The following is a 21361-nucleotide window of genomic DNA, read 5'->3' as shown; positions in this document are numbered from 1 at the left end:
GAGGTACATCTAGCTCGTTTATTTTGAGACAGTCTTGCTAAATTGCTGAAGCTGGCTTTGAACTTGTGTTCCTCCTGCCTTAGTCTCTAGAGCCACTAGGACTACATATGTGCTTCATCGTGCCCAGCTGAGTGAATGCCATTTCTGATGACTTTGAGTTGTGCTGGTCTATCACCTATTGTCCACCAAAGTTGTCATGCAGTTTGGAACTGAACATGAAATTAGGGTTTTGGTTTTTTTTTCAGTACTGGGGATTAAACTCACATGCTAGGCAAGTAACTCTACCACTGAGCTACATCTCTAGCCCTGCATGCTAATTTTTAATTATTGTTTTTTTTTTTTAACCTAACCAGTTAGCTTCTAGTTATTCTATTTCCCCATACCCTGAGTGGTTCCCTGCCCTCTTTTTTTTTTTTTTTTAACCTTTAAGGTAGGCAAATGTTACTAGAAATTGTTCCGAAGCTGATGACTCTTATCAGTTGTTTGACATTGCCACATCACATTAATGGTGGTTCAGGATACCAATTAAAGAGTTCAAGTAGTTGCATACTATATTGTGGTTCGCCTCAGGTTTCATATCTATAAAACATGAGCACTACTTCTGCTTCAGACCTTCTATTAGCATGAGCTAGATATCATATTCATACCATAAGCTTAAATGAAGGATCAATATAAACTATAAACTGAACTTAGTTGTTTCTCAGACAAGATTCTGGAATCAATTATTGAATGTTTCCACCGTGCAATGAAATAGAAGTATTATTCACAAAGGTCAAGGAATTTTTCAGTTATTCCCAACTTTTGATAGGATAATAGCTGTTGCTTAGTTTTCTCAAAATAGCCTTATGAAAATGATACATGGAGAGACATGTCAATAAATTAGGTTTGTCCATAAATATTTTAATACTTATAGCCAATTACCAAAGGTTCGTGTGTCACTGATAATTGAGAGGACTCATGCAGAGGGACCAAGACTGTTGGTTCATTTAGCACATCTCCTAACCAACAGGATGAAAGTATAAACAGCATGTTGGGCAACTCTGAAAGTAGCTTCTATAGAAAATTCAAAGGAGATTGTTCTTTCTTATGCTGAAATGAAATTTGTCTTAGAACAGTAATAGGTTTATAATAAGGATCAGAAACCATCTGCATTAACTCAAAAATATGGAAAATGTGCTTAGAAGTTCATGTGTGAGAACTAAGGGATTTAAGTTCAAGTACTCAGCAATCTAATATGGACTGTAATATTCCAAAAGAATATTGTACCCAGAACAAGGATGACAAGGTTTCTGTCATACTCTCAGCAAGGCAGACACTACCTGGAAAAAACATTCGTTTTTGAAGTCACACTTAAAACAGGGAGTTAGACAAACAAGTTATTTTTTAAAGGGAAAACAAGATTGTGAGTTCAGTTCAATTACAGTGATTGTTTACTATGAATCATCCTGTTAAAATATGCTAATACAACAGGACATGTGCCCTGTTCTTCTTCTTGTCCAGTAGGGGGAGACAGGCTGCTTAATTAAATTATGCACAATGAGTTTTTGAAGCAGAGAACAATTTAGCTCAGATTGTCTGAAGCCAGAGAAACCTTTCTGGAGACTATGATACCTAAAAGGCCTCCTAGCCAGGTGTGGTGGGCAGGCTCAAGAGGCTGAGGCAGGAGAATAGCAAGTTCAAAGCCAGCCTCAGCAAAAGCGTGCAAAGCAACTCAGTGAGAGACCCTGTCTCTACATAAAATACAAAATAGGGCTGGGGATGTGACTCAATGAACTCAGTGCCCCTGAGTTCAATCCCTAGTTAACCACTGCCCCTCCCACAAGGCATTCTAAAGGAGTCCTAAAAATAGGTGTGATCCAGGAAAAATTGGAAAGGGAACCCTGCCCACAAGGAAACACTAAAAAAGGGGCTGGGGAGATAGCTCAGCTGGTAGAGTGCTTGCCTTGTAAGCACAAGGCCCTGAGTTCGATCCCCAGCACCCAAAAAAAAAAAGGAAACACTAAAAAGGATTAATTAGAAAGGTTTTCCCTGGAGAAGCTACAATATGTAGTTCTGAATATCTGAATATTTGAGAATTAAATGATTTTTTGTAGTTCTTGAGATAAGATTAATGGAAGCAAATTTCAGTTCGGTATATGAAAATTCATTTATTTAGAAAAAACCCACATTGAGGCATCACAACATAACGAGAATTCAAACATGACAAAATTGGCAATTGGCTTGCCTCATAACAGGCTCATGTGATCATTAACCCCCAATAATTTTACCTTTTACAGGACTGCTTTGGATCTCACCCCCACACTAAAACCCTTTCACAATTCTGCATCAATTAGAACTTTTTGTTTTGTTTTTAAGTACTGGGCTTTACCACTGAGGCTAATCCCCAGCCTTTTCTATTTTTTATTTTCAGACAGTCCCTTAAGTTGCTCAGGCTGGCCTCCAACTTGGTATTCTTCTGACTCAACTTCCCAAGTTGCTGGGAATTACAAGTGTAATCTACTGTGCTCAGTTTGGAATATGTTTTTAAGTATAAATTGGATGATAATTTGTTGTGTATTGTGCAGAGGGACCATCACATTTAGGCTGGAGATGCCCTCCAAGGCACCTTTCACCTGATATTGTGTAGCCCTCAAAAGAAATTATTCAATTAATTTCATAAATAAATTGGTAAGTTACCATATTATACTAAGTAAAGTTTATGTTTCTTATTAAAATTGGCAGAACTTGCTGGGCATGGTGGCATGCACCTGTAATCCCAGTTACTTAGGAGGCTGAAACACACACATGCAAAAAGAAACAAAAATAGGGCTGTGAATTTAAAGTAATTTAAGAGTCATGTAATCTACTAGCCTTTATCTGTTGATAAATCAACTATAAAAATGTTCATGAGACAGTCTGGGAAATTAAAACACTGCTTGAATGTTTGATATTAAAGAACAATATATTGAGGGGATGATAATGATATTGTGCTTTTTTTAAAGGAGAGTTTTTTTCCCTTCGGACATACATGGTAAATTATGAATAGCATGTTATCTGGAATGTGCTTAAAGATCCAGGGCAGAGGTGGGTTGTGGGGAGTGAATGACAGCAGAGATGAAGATTGGGTGTATTTCCTGATAACTGTGTGATGAGTACATGGGCTCATTAAATGACTTTATTTTTATGCTTAAAATGTATCACAAAAAAATTTCAGGGGGCTGGATGAGGAACTCACAGTGCTTAGTGTGCATGAAGTCCTAGGTTAAATCCTCAATTCTCCCCCTGCACCAATTGTTTTTCAGATGTATAAAATAATTTGTGTATGTAGCACTAGGCATTCAACACGAGGGATGAACCACCAACCTATATCCCCAGGTTTTGTTGTTGTTTTTTTTTTTTTTTTTTTTTGAGACAGTCTTGGTAAGTTGCACAGGCCTCAAATTTGCAATTCTACTACCTCAGTCTCTTGAGTAGCTGGGATTACAGGCATACACTAAATAATTAAATTCAAATGTGATAATTACATATAACATATGAAACCTCAAAATAGAGGAAAATATAGGTAAACATTTATGTAAACTTAGGATAGGGATAGCATGATGCAAAGGTCATAAGGTAAAGAATTTTACAATTCAATCAACCATATACAAAATACCAACTTCTATGAAAAGCCCCATGAATAAAGCCAAAGCTAAATCGAAAGATACCTGTATCATAGGATCACATGCACAAAAAATTCTTCATATCTAAAAGGTTAAAAATTAATAAGAAAATGTTAAACTGCCTCAGAAAATAAAAATGTTTAAGAATACAAACAAATAAAAGAAACAAATATAGTACTAATCCAACAGTGAGAAGGCAGGAACATGGAATGTAATATGCCATGAAATAAATACACTATAACATACTTATTTATACTTTAGAATATTAAGTAGTAGTTCAAAGTGATAGTAACATGTTTACTGCCAGAAAATGTGCATCCAAAGATAACATGTATATTTTCATTTTTATAAAAAAAAAAAAAATTATGGGGCTACGGGTACAGCTCGATGGTAGAGTGCCTGGCATGCACAATGCCTGGGTTCAGTCCCAGCACCACCCATGGATCCACAGAAAATAATAATAAAAATATTTGAAAACAACTATAAATTTGTCATTTTTGCTCTACTCATTTTTTCATGAAAAAGCTTATTAAAAATAGTAAGAAAATAAAATGTAGGAGCAAAGAAAATACCTGCAATAAAAAGAATACACACTGACACTGGCTAAAGCCACCAGGGAGGGGTATCCTCCATATACTGTTGATAAAAATAATAGGTACTCATTGGTGGTTTAATGCTCAATTGTGCACCACCAAAAATGAAGCATTGGTTCCATAAGCTGTCAATAATTGTCTGTTTGAAGGCAATGTATTCATCTGCACAAGGATCCCTCTGATGTTCTTCCACATGTTCAAAATCTTTTGCCATCAGCAATCTATCAGATTCTGTAACTGTTATGGGGATACCGAAGTAACAAAAGCCCAAACTGGGCATTGATGTTAACAATAGTTTACTGACGTATCCCCTCCAAATATCACATTTTCCAATAATAAAGTTTTGCACAAAAGTTGGAATTCAAAAGGCTAACTATATGTTTAACTTGAAATATTATAATCGCAGTATTTTCATGAAAACAGTTGTCTGGTAACATATATTGCTTCTGCATCAGTTCCACAAACAAGACAAGGACCTAAAACATCCAGACTGTTCACAGACAGAGTCCTGTTGGGAAGCAAGCTTGTGATTTCAATACGATCTTTTGCAGGATCAGTGCTGAGCCAGGAACTTATAAGAGACTGGTGAACATTAGCCTGGTTACTAATGGTATGAGACAGAAAAGTACTGGTTCTTCCTCCTGGAAGAAGAAGGAAAAAAAAAAAAAAAACTTTTCAAGACTATTTTTATGTTAGTATACATCTAGACCTCTACTAATATTTCAGAAAGATAATGATTCCAACTTGTATTAATTCAAAGAATAATAGGCAGATAATTCTATTATCACATATTGTCATTTTTAACCAAAGACTTATTCAGTATTAAATACTCAAATTTCCAAGGGAAAATATGGATACCTAACTTGAAATCATCATGTAAAGTAGATAATTTACTTTGTTTTTTAATGGGAAGTCTCATAAAGGTAGCAAAAAAGACTTGAGGATAAGTGAATATGAGAAAACCAAACAAAAATGTAGGTAATACACATAAATAAAAACTCTTGGATAACACCAAATAAAGTGTTCATGATAAAGAATTTCTAAATAAGTATTTCCTAAAAATGTATTTTTAAAATATATGTTTCTGTGATTCTAAATGTAATCAATTTGCTTTAGATCTTTTATTCTTACCTTTTTAAGGTAAATGTTCTTAAAAGGAAAACTTTAGAATATGACTACATTATAAACTTTCCTAACAGTGCTGTTGTGCATTTAATACAGAACTAAAGGAGGTAAAGGCAGAATATTTCAATTTCAGCCATTATTTGCAATTTTCATTCTTCTCAACTTTCAGATTACAAAAGGGAATATTTCATATTCCATTCCCTCAACACATAGTTGAGTACCTACTATATGCCAGACTCTGTGCTAAGTGCTGGTAATATAAGACAAAATCCTGGATGTCTTGACGCTTAAATTTCAGTAGGTTTAGGGGCTGAGTATGTAGCTTAGAGGCAGAGCACTTGCAGAGCATGTGCCAGGCCCTGGATTGGATCCCCAGGATCACAACTAATAATAATAATAATAATAATAATTACAACATTCTTATTATTACAATATTATTATTATTATTATTATTATTATTATTGGTGGGTTTCAACCTTGCTGGTTCTTGAAAGTCTAGCTCTACTTCCTTCTCTGAATCTTAAAAGAAAGCTCTTTTACATTTCTCTCTTCCATCCCAGAACCCTCAGCACTGTGTGTGACCTTAGTTTACTATCTTGTTAGATTTCTTTTGCCATGATTTAACTTTCCATGCTTACTCTCCAGAACTAACAAGAATTTCTCAAAAGGAGGTTGCATATTTTATGTTTGTTTTACCTTTTCACAGTATCTAATATAGACACAAAATGAACAATTATTTCCAATCTAACCAAGGTTTCTAATAAAAAGATTTCAAAAACAGTGGAGAAAGGAAATAAAATATAAGTACTTAACAAATCCTTAGATAAATCTGTTAGCTTCTCCATAAATGAAGCTGGAAATTAGCACAGACATGCACGTTATGTACATTGAATATTTCTCCAGGATTTTTTGAGGGGGGAGGGAGCTGAGTGGTTGAATCCAGAGGCTTGGACATGTTAAATACAGTGAGCTACATCCCCAAACTCCTTATCCAGAATTTTTACAGTGAAGTTTTAGAATTTTTTTCCAATATTTTTCTGTTTATTTTGTACTGTGCTTCCAAATATTACATTGCTCTTGAATACTATGCAAATTAACATACAAGTTAAGTATCCCTTATCTTCAATGCTTGGGAACAAAAATGTTCAGGATTTGGGATATTTTTTAAATTTTGGAATACTTTCATATTTAAACTATCTTGAGGTTAAGATCCAAGTCTAAACATGAAATTAACTTATGTTTCATATAAACTCCTACATATAATCTGAAGAGAATTTTATATGATACTTTTAAGTGTGTCTGCATTTCTGGTACCAGGGATTGGAACCCAGGGCACTTAATCACTAAGCCACATCCTTAGCTCTTTTTATTTTTTGAGACAGGGTCTCACTAAGTTTTATAGTGTCTCCCTAAATTGCTGAGGCTGGCCTTGAACTTGTGATCCTGCCTCAGCCACCCAAGTCACTAGGATTTCAGATGTGCAGCACCACACCCAGCTGTGCCTACATTTTTCTTTATGGTTTTGGAAATTGAACCCAGGGGTGTTTTACCACTGAGCTACATTCCCAGTCTATTTTATCTTTTATTTTGAGACAGGGTCTTGTTAAATTGCCCAGGCTAGTGTCAAACTTGTGATCCTCCTGCCTCAGCCTACTGAGTTGCTGGGTTTATAGAGGTATACCCCCTCACCTGGCTAGTGTGCTTGCATTCTGACTATGACCCATCACATGAAGTTAGGTGTGGGATTTTCCACTTGTGGCATCACATTGGCCCTCAAAACATTTCAGATTTGGGCAGACACGGTAGCATATACCTGTAATCCCATGTAATCCCAGCTACCAGAGCACCTGAGGTAGGAGGCGTACAAGTTTGAGGCCAGCCTCAGCAATTTAGCAAGGTCTTCAGCATCTTAGGGAGACCATGTGTCAAAAATAAAAAGGGGTGCAGATGTAGCTCAGTGGTATAGCACCTCTGGGTTTAAGCCCCACTTCAGGGAAAAACAAATTTCAGATTTTGGAGCATTTCAGATTTCAGGATTAGAGATGTTCGCAATTTGGATTATTCAAACCACTGAGATAAAACTCCTTCCTGTGTCCACTTTTCTGCTTCCATTCTTTCCTGATCTTTGCTTACTCCTTCCTCATCCCTCGCACATAGTCTACTTTCCACAGAAACCAGTGAGGCTTGGAAACATCAGTCCTCTGCAACCAGTCCTTATTGCCCACCATTCCCCTACCCTAGTAGCTGAATGGCAGCCACATCCTCACATCCTCTTTGCTGTGCTGCTGTGCTCTCTCTGCCTCTCAAGTCCTCTGCCTGGAATGTATTCATGTGATTCATACCTTCACTTCTCACAAGTGTCTGCTCAAATGTTATTTCTGCTAAGTGGAATCTCCTAATACTCTAGAGTAGCTCCCCTCACTATTTATTCTTTTATCAGTACATTTGATCCAGCTATTTCCTTTTTTCCTTTCAGACCCTTTTGCTGTACTCCACTATGGACTGCAAACTCCATTTTCCAGGCTCCCTTGCCACCTGCCTTTCAGTTGGAGCCTACCAATGGAAGGCATTACTGTGGGTGACTGGAAGGTGGAGGAGGGGAACAGCAACCCCCTTTCTGCTCCAGGATTCTGGCAACAGCAGTGCTGGCAGTAGTTCCAGGCTGGGTTGAAGGGGCACTTTTTTTTTGCTAATCCAGAATCAACTTTAATAGCACTTCCAACAGCATAGCACTTAATGGTATTAATGGTTTCTGATTTCTGGTTATTACCCTTTCTATTTTCACTCCCAACACCCCTTAAATTCCCTTGTTTTTCCAGTCCTTCTAACACATGTGAAACCAACTCTTTCTACATTCTGGGTAGTTTAGTTTTTCTGATTGGGCTGTTACTGATATTTTTGGGGGTGTGGGCAGTACTGGGAATTGAACCCAGGGGTGATTTATCACTGAGCTACATATCCTTGGTGCTGCTAAGTTGCTGAGGTTGGCCTTGAGCTTGTGATCCTCCTGCTTCAGCCACCTGACTCACTGAGATTACTGGCATGCATATCCTGCCTGGCTATATATTTTTAAAAACTGTCAACTAGAATTTACTCTATATGTACAGAAAAAAATTTTTTCTGCTCCCTATCGTAGGCCCTAATGCACTTAGAGGAGTGCCTACCACATGGTGGGCATTCAATAAAGGTCTGTGAGTGAATGAAGGAATGAACAAATGAACTTTGGAACCACAGGTAAATCTTCAAAGTTTGGAAAAGGCAACACAAACAAATAAAAAACCCTGAATACAATTGTATAGTTCTTGGTTGAGCTTTACGCACCACTGATTTTAATCAGGAGACAGGTCCTTTTGAGCCAAGAAGAAACAAATTTCTTAACACATAACAGATCTACTTTCTTCTTGCCTATACCTTTCCTTGCCAATAAAATGATAAGAATGGTCTATCCTAGTAAGAGGACCCGGTTACAGTCACTCAACAAAGAATCCTGACTGAATAGTCAATGAAGTGAGCCAGCTAATAGCATTTTTAGTCATCAGGAGTATAGTAGTAGGTAGCTGGTAGTCAAGATTTAAAGCCCTATGGTATTCAAATTTACCCTGAAACAAGAAAATTAAAACAGTTTGTCATTTGTTAATGTTAAAAATATGAGAATGTGCAATCTAGTATCTAAAGGTATCATAAAATGACACACAAGAATCTTCATTAACAGGTTTTACCTGGGGCTGGGGTTGTAGCTCAGTTTTGGAACACTTGCCTAGCCTGTGTAAGGCACTGGGTTAGATCCTCAGCACCACATAAAAATAAATCAATAAATAAAATAAAGGTAATGTGTCCATTTACAACTAAAAATATTTTTTTAAAAAAAGATGTTTTACCTTAGTGATAAAAAAGCTGACAAAAACAACATTACAAATATATCTTTAAAATTCACCAAGGAAAAAAACATTTCATAAAGGAAATTGTCACATAAGGAAGAAAAGATGTTTCACCTTGATGAAAGAGAGAGGACTTTTCAGGCACATCTGTAGAGGCATCCCAGTGCCATAAGGATCCATCTTCAGAGCAAGTAAACAGATGATCTGGGTTGGATGGGTGAAAATGAACTTCCCACACTAAGAGATAAAAACCGAGAAATTTATTCCTCTGCAGATCACCTGAATAAAACATTAAAACCCTATCTCCATCTTCCATCAGCCTCCATTACATAACTGCAAACCTCACGTATGAAGCCTCAAAGGTTTCAAAATTAAAGACAGAATATAGCTCTCTAATGGTTATAACATGTACCAAGGAAAATGAAGTCAAGTAAATAACCTACTTGGAAACTGGGCCAGAAAATGAATGAAAATTCTAAATCATTTAACCTATTATATTTTTTATAAAAGAATGACCTTGGGGAGGTGGCAAAGGATGCAGGTCTAAGGTAGAATGCTAGGCTACCATGCCCAAGGTCCTGGACTCAATTCCCAGTACTACCCAAAACAGAAACCAAAAAACTTCAACCAAGATTGTCTTTCAAAAGATGGTACTTTAAATGATTATCAGTCATGATAAGTAAGTATAATGATGTGAAATACAGCTTGGCACGGTGGAGCACACCTATAATCCCAGTGGCTCTGGAGGCTGAGGCAGGAGGATCATAAGTTCAAAACCAGCCTTAGCAACTTAGTGAGGCCCTTATAACTTAGTGAAACCCTGCCTCAAAATAAAAAATAAAAAGGGCTGGGGATGTGGCTCAATGGTTAAGAGCCTCTGGGTTCAATCCCTGGTACCAAAACAGAACAAAACAAAACAAAAAAAACATGAAATACATAAGAGTGACCATGGAAAATAGTGAAAATATTTTTTTTTAAAAACTGGTAAATTCTCTTATTTTCATTTTTTGTCCTTAGTAGATGAAGGTTACATTACTGAAACGACTGAGAGAGAAAACCATGAAAGAAAGATAAATGCAAATGAATTTCTAACAAGCAGAATTCAGTACTGGCTCAAGTCAAGACTCTGGATATTTCTGGTCTACATCACAGAAATAGCAACTAGCTCCTAGCACACCAAAACTTGAAAATGTTCCAAAATGTGGATCCAGTTTCAGATGGAGGAATTTTAAGAAGTCATATTGGGACTGCCACCCCACCTTTCACCCCAACTTGAAACTTTAAGGGAACTTTAGCCATGACTCGCCAGAAAGTTACATACTCACACAGACAAAACAGGTACTCTGTAATCAATGGTTCCGAATCTGAGCTAGGTCATTTTAAACAATCAGTATAGAAAGTGAAGTTTGACATGAAAAGAATGACATGTTTGCAAGGTGGCAACCTTCATTCTGACAGTTAACACAATTAAATATGTCACACACAAAAAACAGAAGAATGTATTCTAGAGGAGTTCCCATAAGGTACATTCACACTCTTTCATTAAAACCAAGTGAAAAATAAAAACAAAAGAAAAAACAAAGTGAAACACAACAGCCTTGAGAGTCATGAGCAGACTGCCCAAATCTACATTTTTATGCATTCACTTTCAAATTAGAAAACAACCCCCTATAAAACATTTGATTTCTAGCTAGGATAAATTCAAAGTAAACATTATAATCCACTGCAGTTATGTCCACATTGCTTATCTAGGCTGTCAATTAAAGAGCGCTGGTAAGAAGAGAACAAAGGGTCAGGGGATATACCTCAGTGCTGGAGTTCTCTTGTCTAGCATGTGTGAGGCCTTGGGTTCTAATCCTCAGCACCACAAAAGAAAACAAACAAACAAACAAACAAAAAACACAGGCTTGGTGGTGCAACCCTGTAATACCAGTTACTCAGGAGACCAAGGCAGGAAAATCATAAGTTCAAAACCAGCCTCGGCAACTTAGCAAGGCCCTAAACAGCATAGTGAGACCCTGTCCCAAAAATAAAACAGACTGGGGAGGTGGATCAGTGTTTAAATGTCCCTGGGTTCAATTCCTGGTACCAAAAAAGTAGATAAATAAATTTTTTTTAAAAAGGGACAAAGAGAGAGAGAGAGATCAATCTGAATGTTTGTGAGTCTTCCACCAGGTTAGCCAAAATCAGAATGTCTGGGACTGGGGCTGTGGCATAGTGGTAGAGCACTTGCCTAGCACATGTGAGGCACTGGGTTTGATCTTCAGCACCACATTAAAAAATAAATAAATAAAATAAAGGTATTGTGTCTATCTACAATTAAAAAAAAAATCAGAATACCATATTCCTCTTTTAAAACTTTTGTGTTCTTAGGCAGAGTTATATACCTTGGAGAGGGAAACAACTTTCTATCCTTTTATCTGCTTTTGATTGAACCTAGGGGTGCTTTAAGACTGAGTCACATCCCCAGGCATTTTTTGTGTATTGTTTACAAACAGGTCTCGCTGAGTTGCTTAAGGCCTCACGAAGTTACTGAGACTAGCTTTGAACTTGCAATCCTCCTGCCTCAGCCTTCGGAGTCACTAGGATTACAGATGTGCAGCACTGCTCCTGGCAATAAGTGAAATTTACTTAAACAGAGAAGTTGCCATATTAGCTTTCTTGTACTTTTATTCAAGCAGAATCTAACAGAAACTTCTCTGAATCAGAATTTTTAAATATAATATATTTGAGTATGACAACAGCTATGTGTTGTTTTAAAAAAAAAAGATGCAAAAAAAAAAAAAAAAAAGATGCAATGATAAATTGAGCACAAGAGATTACCACATATGAAAAACAACCTCCTGGGCTGGGGAGATAGCTCAGCTGGTAGAGTGCTTGCCTTGCAAGCACAAGGCCCTGAGTTTGATCCCCAGTACCGCAAAAAAATTTAAAAAAACCTCCATTTGCATAGGAAAAAGGCATTCTTACACACTTAAATATGACAATATAACTTAATGATAAAATGCATTACAGCTTTAAAGTTATGCAAAAGGTTTAGCCTATCAATTCTACCTTTAAAAAATTATCCTAAGAAAATAAATGCATAAAGACAAATATCTAAAGATATTTCCTATGGTTCTAGAGCTTAAATATGCTTCAGATTGGGGATATGGCTCAGTGGTAGAGTACTTACCTAGCATGTGTAAGGTCTCAGGTCCAATCCCCAGTAAACCACCCCCCGTGATCCTGCCCCCCGCAACACACACACAGGTTACATGTCAAAATACAAAGGTATTATTTAAATTTTTACGATTCAGACATTAAAACCTATGATATAAAATAATCTATGTATAACATGATGACAAGGTCTTATGTCACATAATTCACATAATAAAAACTTTCTATATCTCCACAATACTTACTTTCAGCTTCATGAGCCTTTAGCAGAGATACAGGCATAGTACCTTGTCTAACATCCCAAATACTTAGCATTCCATCCTGGCCACCAGTAGCTACAACATGCTGCTGGTTGGGATGTCTGTCAACACAGTGAAGTGGCACTCGATCACCAGTCCTTTTGTGGGAGATACAAATATATCAAATACGTGGTAAAGTACAATTCTTGTGTAACTCAAACATTTTTTTCTAACAACTATGATTCTATGATAGTTATATGGCTGGAGCTACCATGTGTTAATGATGCCAACCTGGGTGTGGTGGTGCATACCTGTAATCCCAGAGACTTGGGAGGCTAAGGGAGGGAATCACAAATTTGATGCTAACCTCCGCAATTTGGTGAGATCCTGACTAAAATTTGAAAGGTAAAAATGGCTGGGGATGTGGCTCAGTGGTAAAAGCACCCTGGGGTTCAATCCCAGTGCCAAGATTAGAGATATAGCTCAGTTGTAGAATACTTGCCTAGGAAACATAAGGCCCAGAGTTCAACCCCCAATACCACAAAAACAAACAAAAAACTTAATGCCAAAAAAGAAACAAGATTAAAATATTTAATAGTAAAAAAATGTTTTTACAATTATAGGCCAAAATTATTCATTCTCTCTTCAATGTGGAAATGTGGGAAACAAGATAACCTGATGGTAAGATGTACAAAACTCATTTCCATTTTTTTTAGGTTTTAAAAAAATATCTATCAATATATTCAAATATTCCTTACTCCTATTTTTTAAATTCTTATTTTAAATAACTTTTTTTCAGTCTGACACACTCCATTTTCTTAAGAGAGAAGTGAATGTTGCACACCTAGAAGAGGGGATTTCTGTTCAGAAAAATATTTTGGATTGTTTTTCCCCTCCAAAACATCTAAAGTGTATTTTACCTCTTATTGATAAAATCATTTGATGAACAGAAATAAGGTCTCCAATAAATAATATAAACTTCAAGAAGATAAAGGTTCTGAATCGATACAAGAAATATTTACAAATGAAGCATAACAAGTATCAAGCCCATCACATAATACTTGCTTTGTCAAATTTAATTAGGAATCCCTACCTTAAATGCAACAGAGGAGAACATAAGTGAAATAAGGCAGACTCAGAAAATCATATTTGGAAGCTAGAGCAAAGTAAGGGGAAAAAAGTGGGGACAGCTCAGATAGTATAAGATAGATAGAGGGAAGATCAATGGATTAAAAGGAGATTGAGGGGGAAGGAAAAGAACGGAAAAGGGAGGAAACATGGAGTAAACAGGACAAAACTATACCATGTGAATATGTAAATAAACCACAATGAATTTCACCTCTATGTATATCTATAAAGCACCAATTAAAAACAAATAAATAAATAGAATAGTGGTACAGCTCCCCTGGGTTCTATTCTGGTACTGAAGGAAAAAAAGGGTTTTAAAGACAGTTGTTATAAACAATTGAACAAACTAATTTTGCATTTCATTACTTAAAAAACAAATCAAAACTTACAATGATAGTATCTGAGAAGGTTCATTTCCTTGTTGTCTGAAGTCCCATATTTTTAACTGTCCAATTGAATTTACTGTAAGTATCTCAGGAGTTCGAAGAAAGGTCACAGCATGGAGTGTACTGCTATCTGCATTGTCTACAAATTTACAAAATGGCAGTGTGTGTTAATAGACCCCTTTTTCCCAAGAAAATCTTTAAATTGCATTGCATCTATTTATCAAAATATTAGCAATGAAATTTCCAGTCATAATTTAAGTTCTATGGAAAAATGCACAGTAATATACATACATGTTCAGGCAGATTCTCCTCAGACAGAAAACATCGCTCACTGGACATCTGAACTGTTTTCTAAATGGACAGCTAAGTTTTCAGGTACTCCTTTCTTTATTTCCCCTCAAGATTGTTACCCTGAAGACGGTGATAACAAGAGCTAAACCTCAGGCTGATTTCCCCACAGCCATGGAAGTGACTTCTCTGTCACAAAGGCAGTGCATGCATGTTGGGGTTACCGTCACCTCTTCTGTAAGTTGTAACAAAACAAACACTTAAGTTTTTTAATTTGTACCATTCCTCCAAATAAAGAAATTTGGTACCCCTCCCCCAAAAAAACTTGTTACCCTGAATTTCTGAGATAGATGTTCAAATTCCTCTATATTCAGTCTTATTTCCCACTAGTCCTTGATGCAAAGCTCCATTGGGCCAAAACCAGTGATCCAACAGAGCTCACTCTGACCTTGTATTATATATACTGCTGACACATCTCAAATCTATTCACCCTCATTAGCTTCTTCTTTTGCCATGAAGTCCTTCCTCACTGTTACAATGGTCCTTTTCTTAGGTGTCCTAGAATATTTAGAATTTATGGAACATAACTTAATATATACTTTGAGTCCTGTTTGTGCCACTCCTTTACATTGCCACCTGGCAACAGTCCTTAACCAGCAGCAAGTGATGCAACTGAAAACTGAAAATCACAATAAACAACACACAAAACTGATTCCTGGTTCAATTCCTAGAGATTCTAATCCAAAAGGCCTAGGGCAGTGGACTATTATAAACCTCAGCAGGCAAGGTGTGAAACAGTGTTTATAAATGCTACACTAGACACATCCTTCCAAAGTATGACACTGAGCATATTGCTCCCTTGTTCAAAAACTTAAAATGGCACCTTGATGTTTCACCCAAAAAATGGTTCTACATTCAAGATTCTTTGCAAACTGGCCCTAATTTACCTTCTGGATCTCCTCTTCCATGTCTCCTATAAAATACTAATGCCAGGACAAACTATACTTTTTGTACAGCTTTACCCTGCCTCCATGCTGTTACCACTGTCTGCTTCTGTCATCTTTTAGAATTACTTATCATCTGCAACCTAGATTGTCATCTGCTTGTTGATTCTTTATCTGATGATCCCTTCTAGCTGCCCCACAAAGAGCAATGACAACAAAAGAACCCATTTCTCTCTCCTCTGTAGTCAGTCATTCACTCTGTCCTTGACCAAGGGATTCTGCCTTGTATGTTTTTAATACTCCCCAAACACTTAGCCCTCTGTTTACTGTGCATTTTATGTATTCAATTACTATATGATGGAAAAGAGAAATACAATGATTTTTCTTACCTATCGTCCTTACAGGTTCCTTGTGATCAACTCTAAAGAGATTTATTCGACCATCCTCTCCAACCGTGACAATTTCTGGGTTGTCACACACAATGCCTGTACATGGGGCACTGCTATAGGAAGGACTGCCAGGCCCTGTGTGGTAGTGGGCTGCTGTCCACTGCTGGTTGACTGACAGAGTCTAGGTATGAGAAATGAGGATACTTTTAATCAAAGTTTTAAAGAACAGCATTCTTCCTCAAGAGTATTTTAAAATTCTATCTCACACCTTTCTAGAAAAAGAATAACTTTTTTTTTGGTAGAGTCTTAATGTCCAAAAACTATTAGAAGCTCTGTACACAATGAATTAGACTCACAAGATGTCCAATAATGTGACATAGTCATCTCAAACCAAAGAAATTATTTTTAGGAATCAAGCAGTTCAATGTTCGAAAGCAATTATTTAAATTCTTCTTTTTTTCCTTGGTATTGGGGATCAAACTCAGGGCCTCACACATGGCAGACAAGCACTCTACCACTAAGCTACATCCTGAGCTCTTTTTATTTTTTACTTTGACACAGGGTCTTACTAAGTTTCCTGAGTAGCTCAGATTAAAGGCACATGACACTGTGCCCAGCTGACTCTTGAAATTCTTTTGGGAATGATCTTCTATATAAGATCTCCTGAATCTTATTCTTAAATAAATCTCTACAGCTTTTTAAAACATGACAAGTTCTGGGTCTTACATTTACTAGGCATACCTATTAGTAAAGTGACATTTTTTAGTCCCCAAACTCTTCCAGCAACTTAAAATTGTGTTACTACCACTGAGGCTCTCTTAAAGAACTCTACCAATATGATAGCAAGTTCAAGGTTAGCCTTGTTAAGTTCAAGGCCTCCTTCTGGTTTCGACACCTAGTACTACAAAAAAAACATTGCCCTTAACATCATGCTCTGAAGGTCAGCACCACTGGGCTTTGGACACAAGAAAAGCATTGAAAAAAAGTCAAATCTTCATGTAGTGAATCCTCTCTTCTAATGAAGAACTGGGTTCTAAACAGAAGCAAAGTAGCTGTTCCTGTTCTTCCTTATGTTATTTAAGCTAAAAAAAAAGTGCTTTCTTCAAAAGACTAGAACAGGACCTTAAAAAGGAAGAATTAACAGGACAACTGCCTAGAATACCATATTGGTGGATCTGATTAACAGAATTTTCCAGGTGTGGTAGCACATGCATATAATCTTGGTAGCTCAAGAGACTGAAGTAGTAGGACCTTAAATTTAAGTTCGGTCTGGGCCTGACTCAAAATAAGATAAAAAGGACTGGAGGTTTAGCTCAATGGTAGAGTGGTCATGGACACACACACACATTCAAATTCTCTCTCTCTCTCTCTCTCTCTCTTTCTCATATATACTCCCCCCTCCCTTTTTTAAGAAATGTTCAATTTCTACACAAGCACAGACAAACATGGTTCCAGACTTCTCTCACCAAAAAGCAGGTAATAGGGGGCTAGGGTAGTGGTAGATCAAATGCTTAGCATATCTGCGGCCTTGGGTTTAATCCCTAGCACTAAATAATAAAAATAATAATAATAAAAGTGGGTAATACAGTGATGCTTTTTCCCTTTCTGAAAAATGTTCTCACTTCATTTCCTAGGGTGATCTCAAACTCCTGGGCTCAACAGATCCTCCTGTCTCAGTCTCCAGAGTAGCTGGAACTACAGGCACATGCCATTATACCCAGCTCCCTTCATGTTTTAACAATGTATTATTTGTGTCATTATTAAACACAATCTTCTTTAAGTCTCTTAAAAACAAAATACAAACTTTATTTTCAAATAAAAGTTCTTTACCTGGTTATTTGGATGATGGAGAAAAACTGTTACACATCCTGTTGATGAAGCAGCTACAATTCTTTCCTGGTCAAAAAACTAAACAGAAAATTCCAGTTTGTTATAAATCCAGAAACAGCAGTAGGGAGAAAGTCTATTATTCAATTCAATTAGTAGTAAACCCTAACTATAATTTTAAAAAGCAAACAGCCTATCAATTCTAAGCAAATAAAATGTGTTAATAAATCTAAAAGTCAAAACTGCTATGCAGGTAAAAGTATTTTCACAAAGAATTAATAATAAGAGCCAGAAGCAGTGGCACATGCCTCTAATCTCAGCGACTGGACAGGCTAAGGCAGGAGGATCATGAATTCAAAGTTAGTCTCAGCAACTTAGTGACATAATGTCTCAAAAAATAATTAAAAACAAAAACAAACAAACCTCCCCCCCAAGTGATGAAGCACCCCTGGGTTCAATCCCCAGTACCAAAAAAGAAAAAGTAATAGTAATTTTTCCTAAGCTCGCTCACCTAAAATACATGTAATTTTGGACCACAACAATGCAAATTTAAGGGCTGGGGAGATAGCTCAGTCGGTAGAGTGCTTGCCTTGCAAGCATAAGGCCCTGGGTTCGATCCCCAGCACTGCAAAAAAAAAAAAAAAAAAAAAAAAAAAAAAAAAAATATATATATATATATATATATATATATATATATATATATATATATTTGGGCTGGGGATATAGCTCAGTTGGTAGAGTACTTGCCTTGCAAGCACAAGGCCCTGGCTTCAATCCCCAGTACCACAAAAAAAAAAAAAAAAAAAAAAGCAAATTTAGGAAAGTATCATTCCTAGGGCTAATAATGTGTTTACAGAGTAAAACACAAGTACTGAAGTAATGAAGACCTGTATCTGATTTTTTTTTTTTTTTTTTTTCTTTTTTCTTTTTTAAGACAGTGTCTTTGAATTGCCTAGGCTGATCTCAAACTTCTGGGCTCAAGTGTTCCTCCTGCCTCAGCCTTCCAAGTAGCTGGGACTACAAGCAACTACCACCACATCCAGTTTTGAAAACTTAATTTCAAACCCACAATTTACTATTGGTTTAGAGATGTTTTTTAGAGAACTCCAGTTCTCAGGCTGGGGATGTAGCTCAGTGGTAAGAGTTCTTGTCTGACATGCACAAGGCCCTGAGTTTGATGCCCAGCACCACACACATACACACAAAGAGAATTTTAAGTTCTCTAAGTTTTCATAATCCTTTAAATCAGGAGTACTAATGTGTACTTAAGAAGCCCTTAGGAGAATTCAAAAATCAATTCCATATAAATTTCTCTGCACATTATTTGACACATAGTATATGCTTCAAAAATTTTACCCTCTGTTTTCTTATTGGTAAAGGGGAATAACAAGCTGGGCTTAATGCCAGCAGCTCAGGAGGGTAAGGGGAGGATCTGGAGTTCAAAGTCAGCCTCAGCAACTCAGGGAGACCCTGTCTCTAAATAAAATATAAAAAGGACTGGGGATGTGGCATAGCGGTAAAGCACCCCTGGGTTCCATCCCTGGTACAAAAAAAAAAAAAGGAATCAGAAATAACATCTAAGGGCTGAGGATATAGCTCGGTGGTAGAGCACTTGCCTAGTATGTGCAAGACTCGGGGTTCAATCTCCAGCACCTCACTGTAACAAAAACACAGAAAACAAACCAATACTTGATTTGCGGAAATGCAATGCAAATCGTGTTAACTTATATAAAGCTCTCAAAACATTGCTTGGCACATAGTAGATGGACAATTTTTAAAAACTAGGATTGAACCTACAATTCCCTTTCCCAGTTCTGATCCTGCCACAACGTGGCTAAATTGTGCTGGCAAGACATATTCATCAGGAGTGAGACTAGACAAACTTTAAGATCCCCTGCATTTCTAGATGTACTACTCTCAGTTTTTAAAGTTATCTTTTGGGTGCAATAAAGATTCACCTGTAAATCCATGACATCACCATGGTGTTTGATATCACACAATAATTGATGGTCTCCTTCGAATCCTCCATCAGAATCCAAGTTCCCAAAATCTCCAATAGACCACAATGAAACATAATTTTCCTGCAAAGCAGAAAGTTTAACCTTCAGATAACGTAAACGTCAATTATAGTTAAGTAAAATTCATATTACTTTCAGCGAACCTTGCTTCAAAAGCACCCCACACAAATGGTATGGTAAGAATTTACAACACAAGGAAATACAAGGCTCGATGGCTCTAAACTACAAGGCCTCTGACCCGCGACGCGGGCTCGGGGGACAGAGAAGAGCGAAAGGAGCTAGAAGGTGAGAGTCCGCGCGCTGGCGGCCCTGGACACCGAACCGGAAAAGGGAGAAAGCGCGGGCTCCGCTTCCGGGAGTGGTGGTACCTCGTTGTCCCAAGAGCCGGTTGCGAAGGTTTCTGCCGTCTGCAGGCTCCCCGCAGGCACTGGTCGCCAGCGGGTTTTGCTGATCTTCTGAGATACAAACTTGGCATAAATTTCCTCCATGCTGAAGGCAGTCGCAGCAAATACTGCAAGAAGCACTACGCGCGCCCTCAGCCCCGCCCCTTCCCGCGGAGCCCTGATTGGATGGAACATCATGAGGGAGACGGTGGCTGCAGGGAACCAATTCTCCTCAGAAGTTTTCGTGGGCACTGCCCCCACCTGAGTTGAAGGAACCTGTGACGCCCACCCTCAGAGAAGTGGCTTTAAAGGCGAACGGACCTACACCTTTGTGCAGTAAGACCTGCAAAAAATCTGCAAAATCAATATGGGAACACTGACACAATGTATTTTTGCAATAATTGCACAATATGTAACAAAGAGCTAAAACAAAAACATTGCAATCACATTGTACCACACATAAGCATCCAGTTGTACTTCGCTGCACATAGGAAACAATTCAAAAATCCTTAAGTTCTCATAGAAATACCTCGACTAACATACAATCTTATCATCCTAAACCTTTTCCTCTTTGTCCCCCAAACAGATTGTTTGTTTCAAAATTAATATGCATACTGTCAGAGACTGGAGTTGGGATTCTAAAGAAACTAATTTTAGTTTTGACACTCATTTCCTTCTTGCTTATCTTTGGTCGATTCACTTATGTGTTGTTTGGTGATATCTACTATCCAACAGTCCAGAAAATCATGCTTTTGGTTCCTTCTGTGCTGTTGGTAATGCCTCTAATAACATTCCATCCCTCTCTACTTCTCAGAATCCTGCCCATTCTGCAAGGATCATTTCCTTTCTGTTCCTTTTCCTGACAATACCAGCCCATGATAATCTAAATAAACACAGCACTTGCACTTGCTATCTAGACCATTTCTGCCCTCTGTTGCTCCACTTCCTTTGATGTAGACCCCCCCCCCCCATTAAATTGTAAATCCTACTGACTTACTCATGTCATTTTTGTACTAGGGATTGAACATGGGGGCACTTTAGTCCTGAGCAACATTCCCAGCCTTTTTTATTTTTATTTTTTTATTTTTTTATTTTTTTTGAGACAGGATCTTGCTAAGTTGCCTTCAAATTTTCAATTCTGCCTCAGTTTCCCGAGTCAGTGGGATTACAGGCCTATCCCACCATGTCCAAATATTTATTTACACTATAGGTATTTCTTCTTTACACTATAGGTATTTATAACTGCACATTGGTTGCTTCCTTCCCTCCCCCCCCTTTATTTGCAGTACTGGGGATTGAACCCAGGAATCCTTACCACCATGCTACATCTGTAGCCTTTTTTATTTTTTGGGATAAGATACTG

At 37.4% G+C, this 21361-nt stretch overlaps 1 protein-coding gene across 1 annotated transcript; it reads right to left on the bottom strand.

The window, feature by feature from the left end:
- Positions 1-3326: 3326 nt before the first annotated feature.
- Positions 3327-20166, bottom strand: Nup43 (nucleoporin 43). Its single transcript, XM_047559537.1, has 8 exons — positions 19984-20166; positions 19556-19678; positions 17601-17678; positions 15771-15951; positions 14153-14288; positions 12642-12793; positions 9352-9474; positions 3327-4875 (listed from the first exon to the last, which is right to left on the bottom strand). Exons 1-8 carry the CDS (start codon positions 20101-20103, stop codon positions 4646-4648), a joined length of 1143 nt encoding a protein of 380 aa, XP_047415493.1. The 5' UTR covers positions 20104-20166; the 3' UTR covers positions 3327-4645.
- Between the last annotated feature and the right edge of the window lie 1195 nt (positions 20167-21361).

The sequence above is a fragment of the Sciurus carolinensis genome, chromosome 7 (genome assembly GCF_902686445.1).
Source record: "Sciurus carolinensis chromosome 7, mSciCar1.2, whole genome shotgun sequence".
NCBI classification, from domain to species: Eukaryota; Metazoa; Chordata; class Mammalia; order Rodentia; family Sciuridae; genus Sciurus; species Sciurus carolinensis.
Note: the sequence above shows the minus strand (reverse complement) of the source record. Positions and strands in the feature narration are given on the sequence as shown.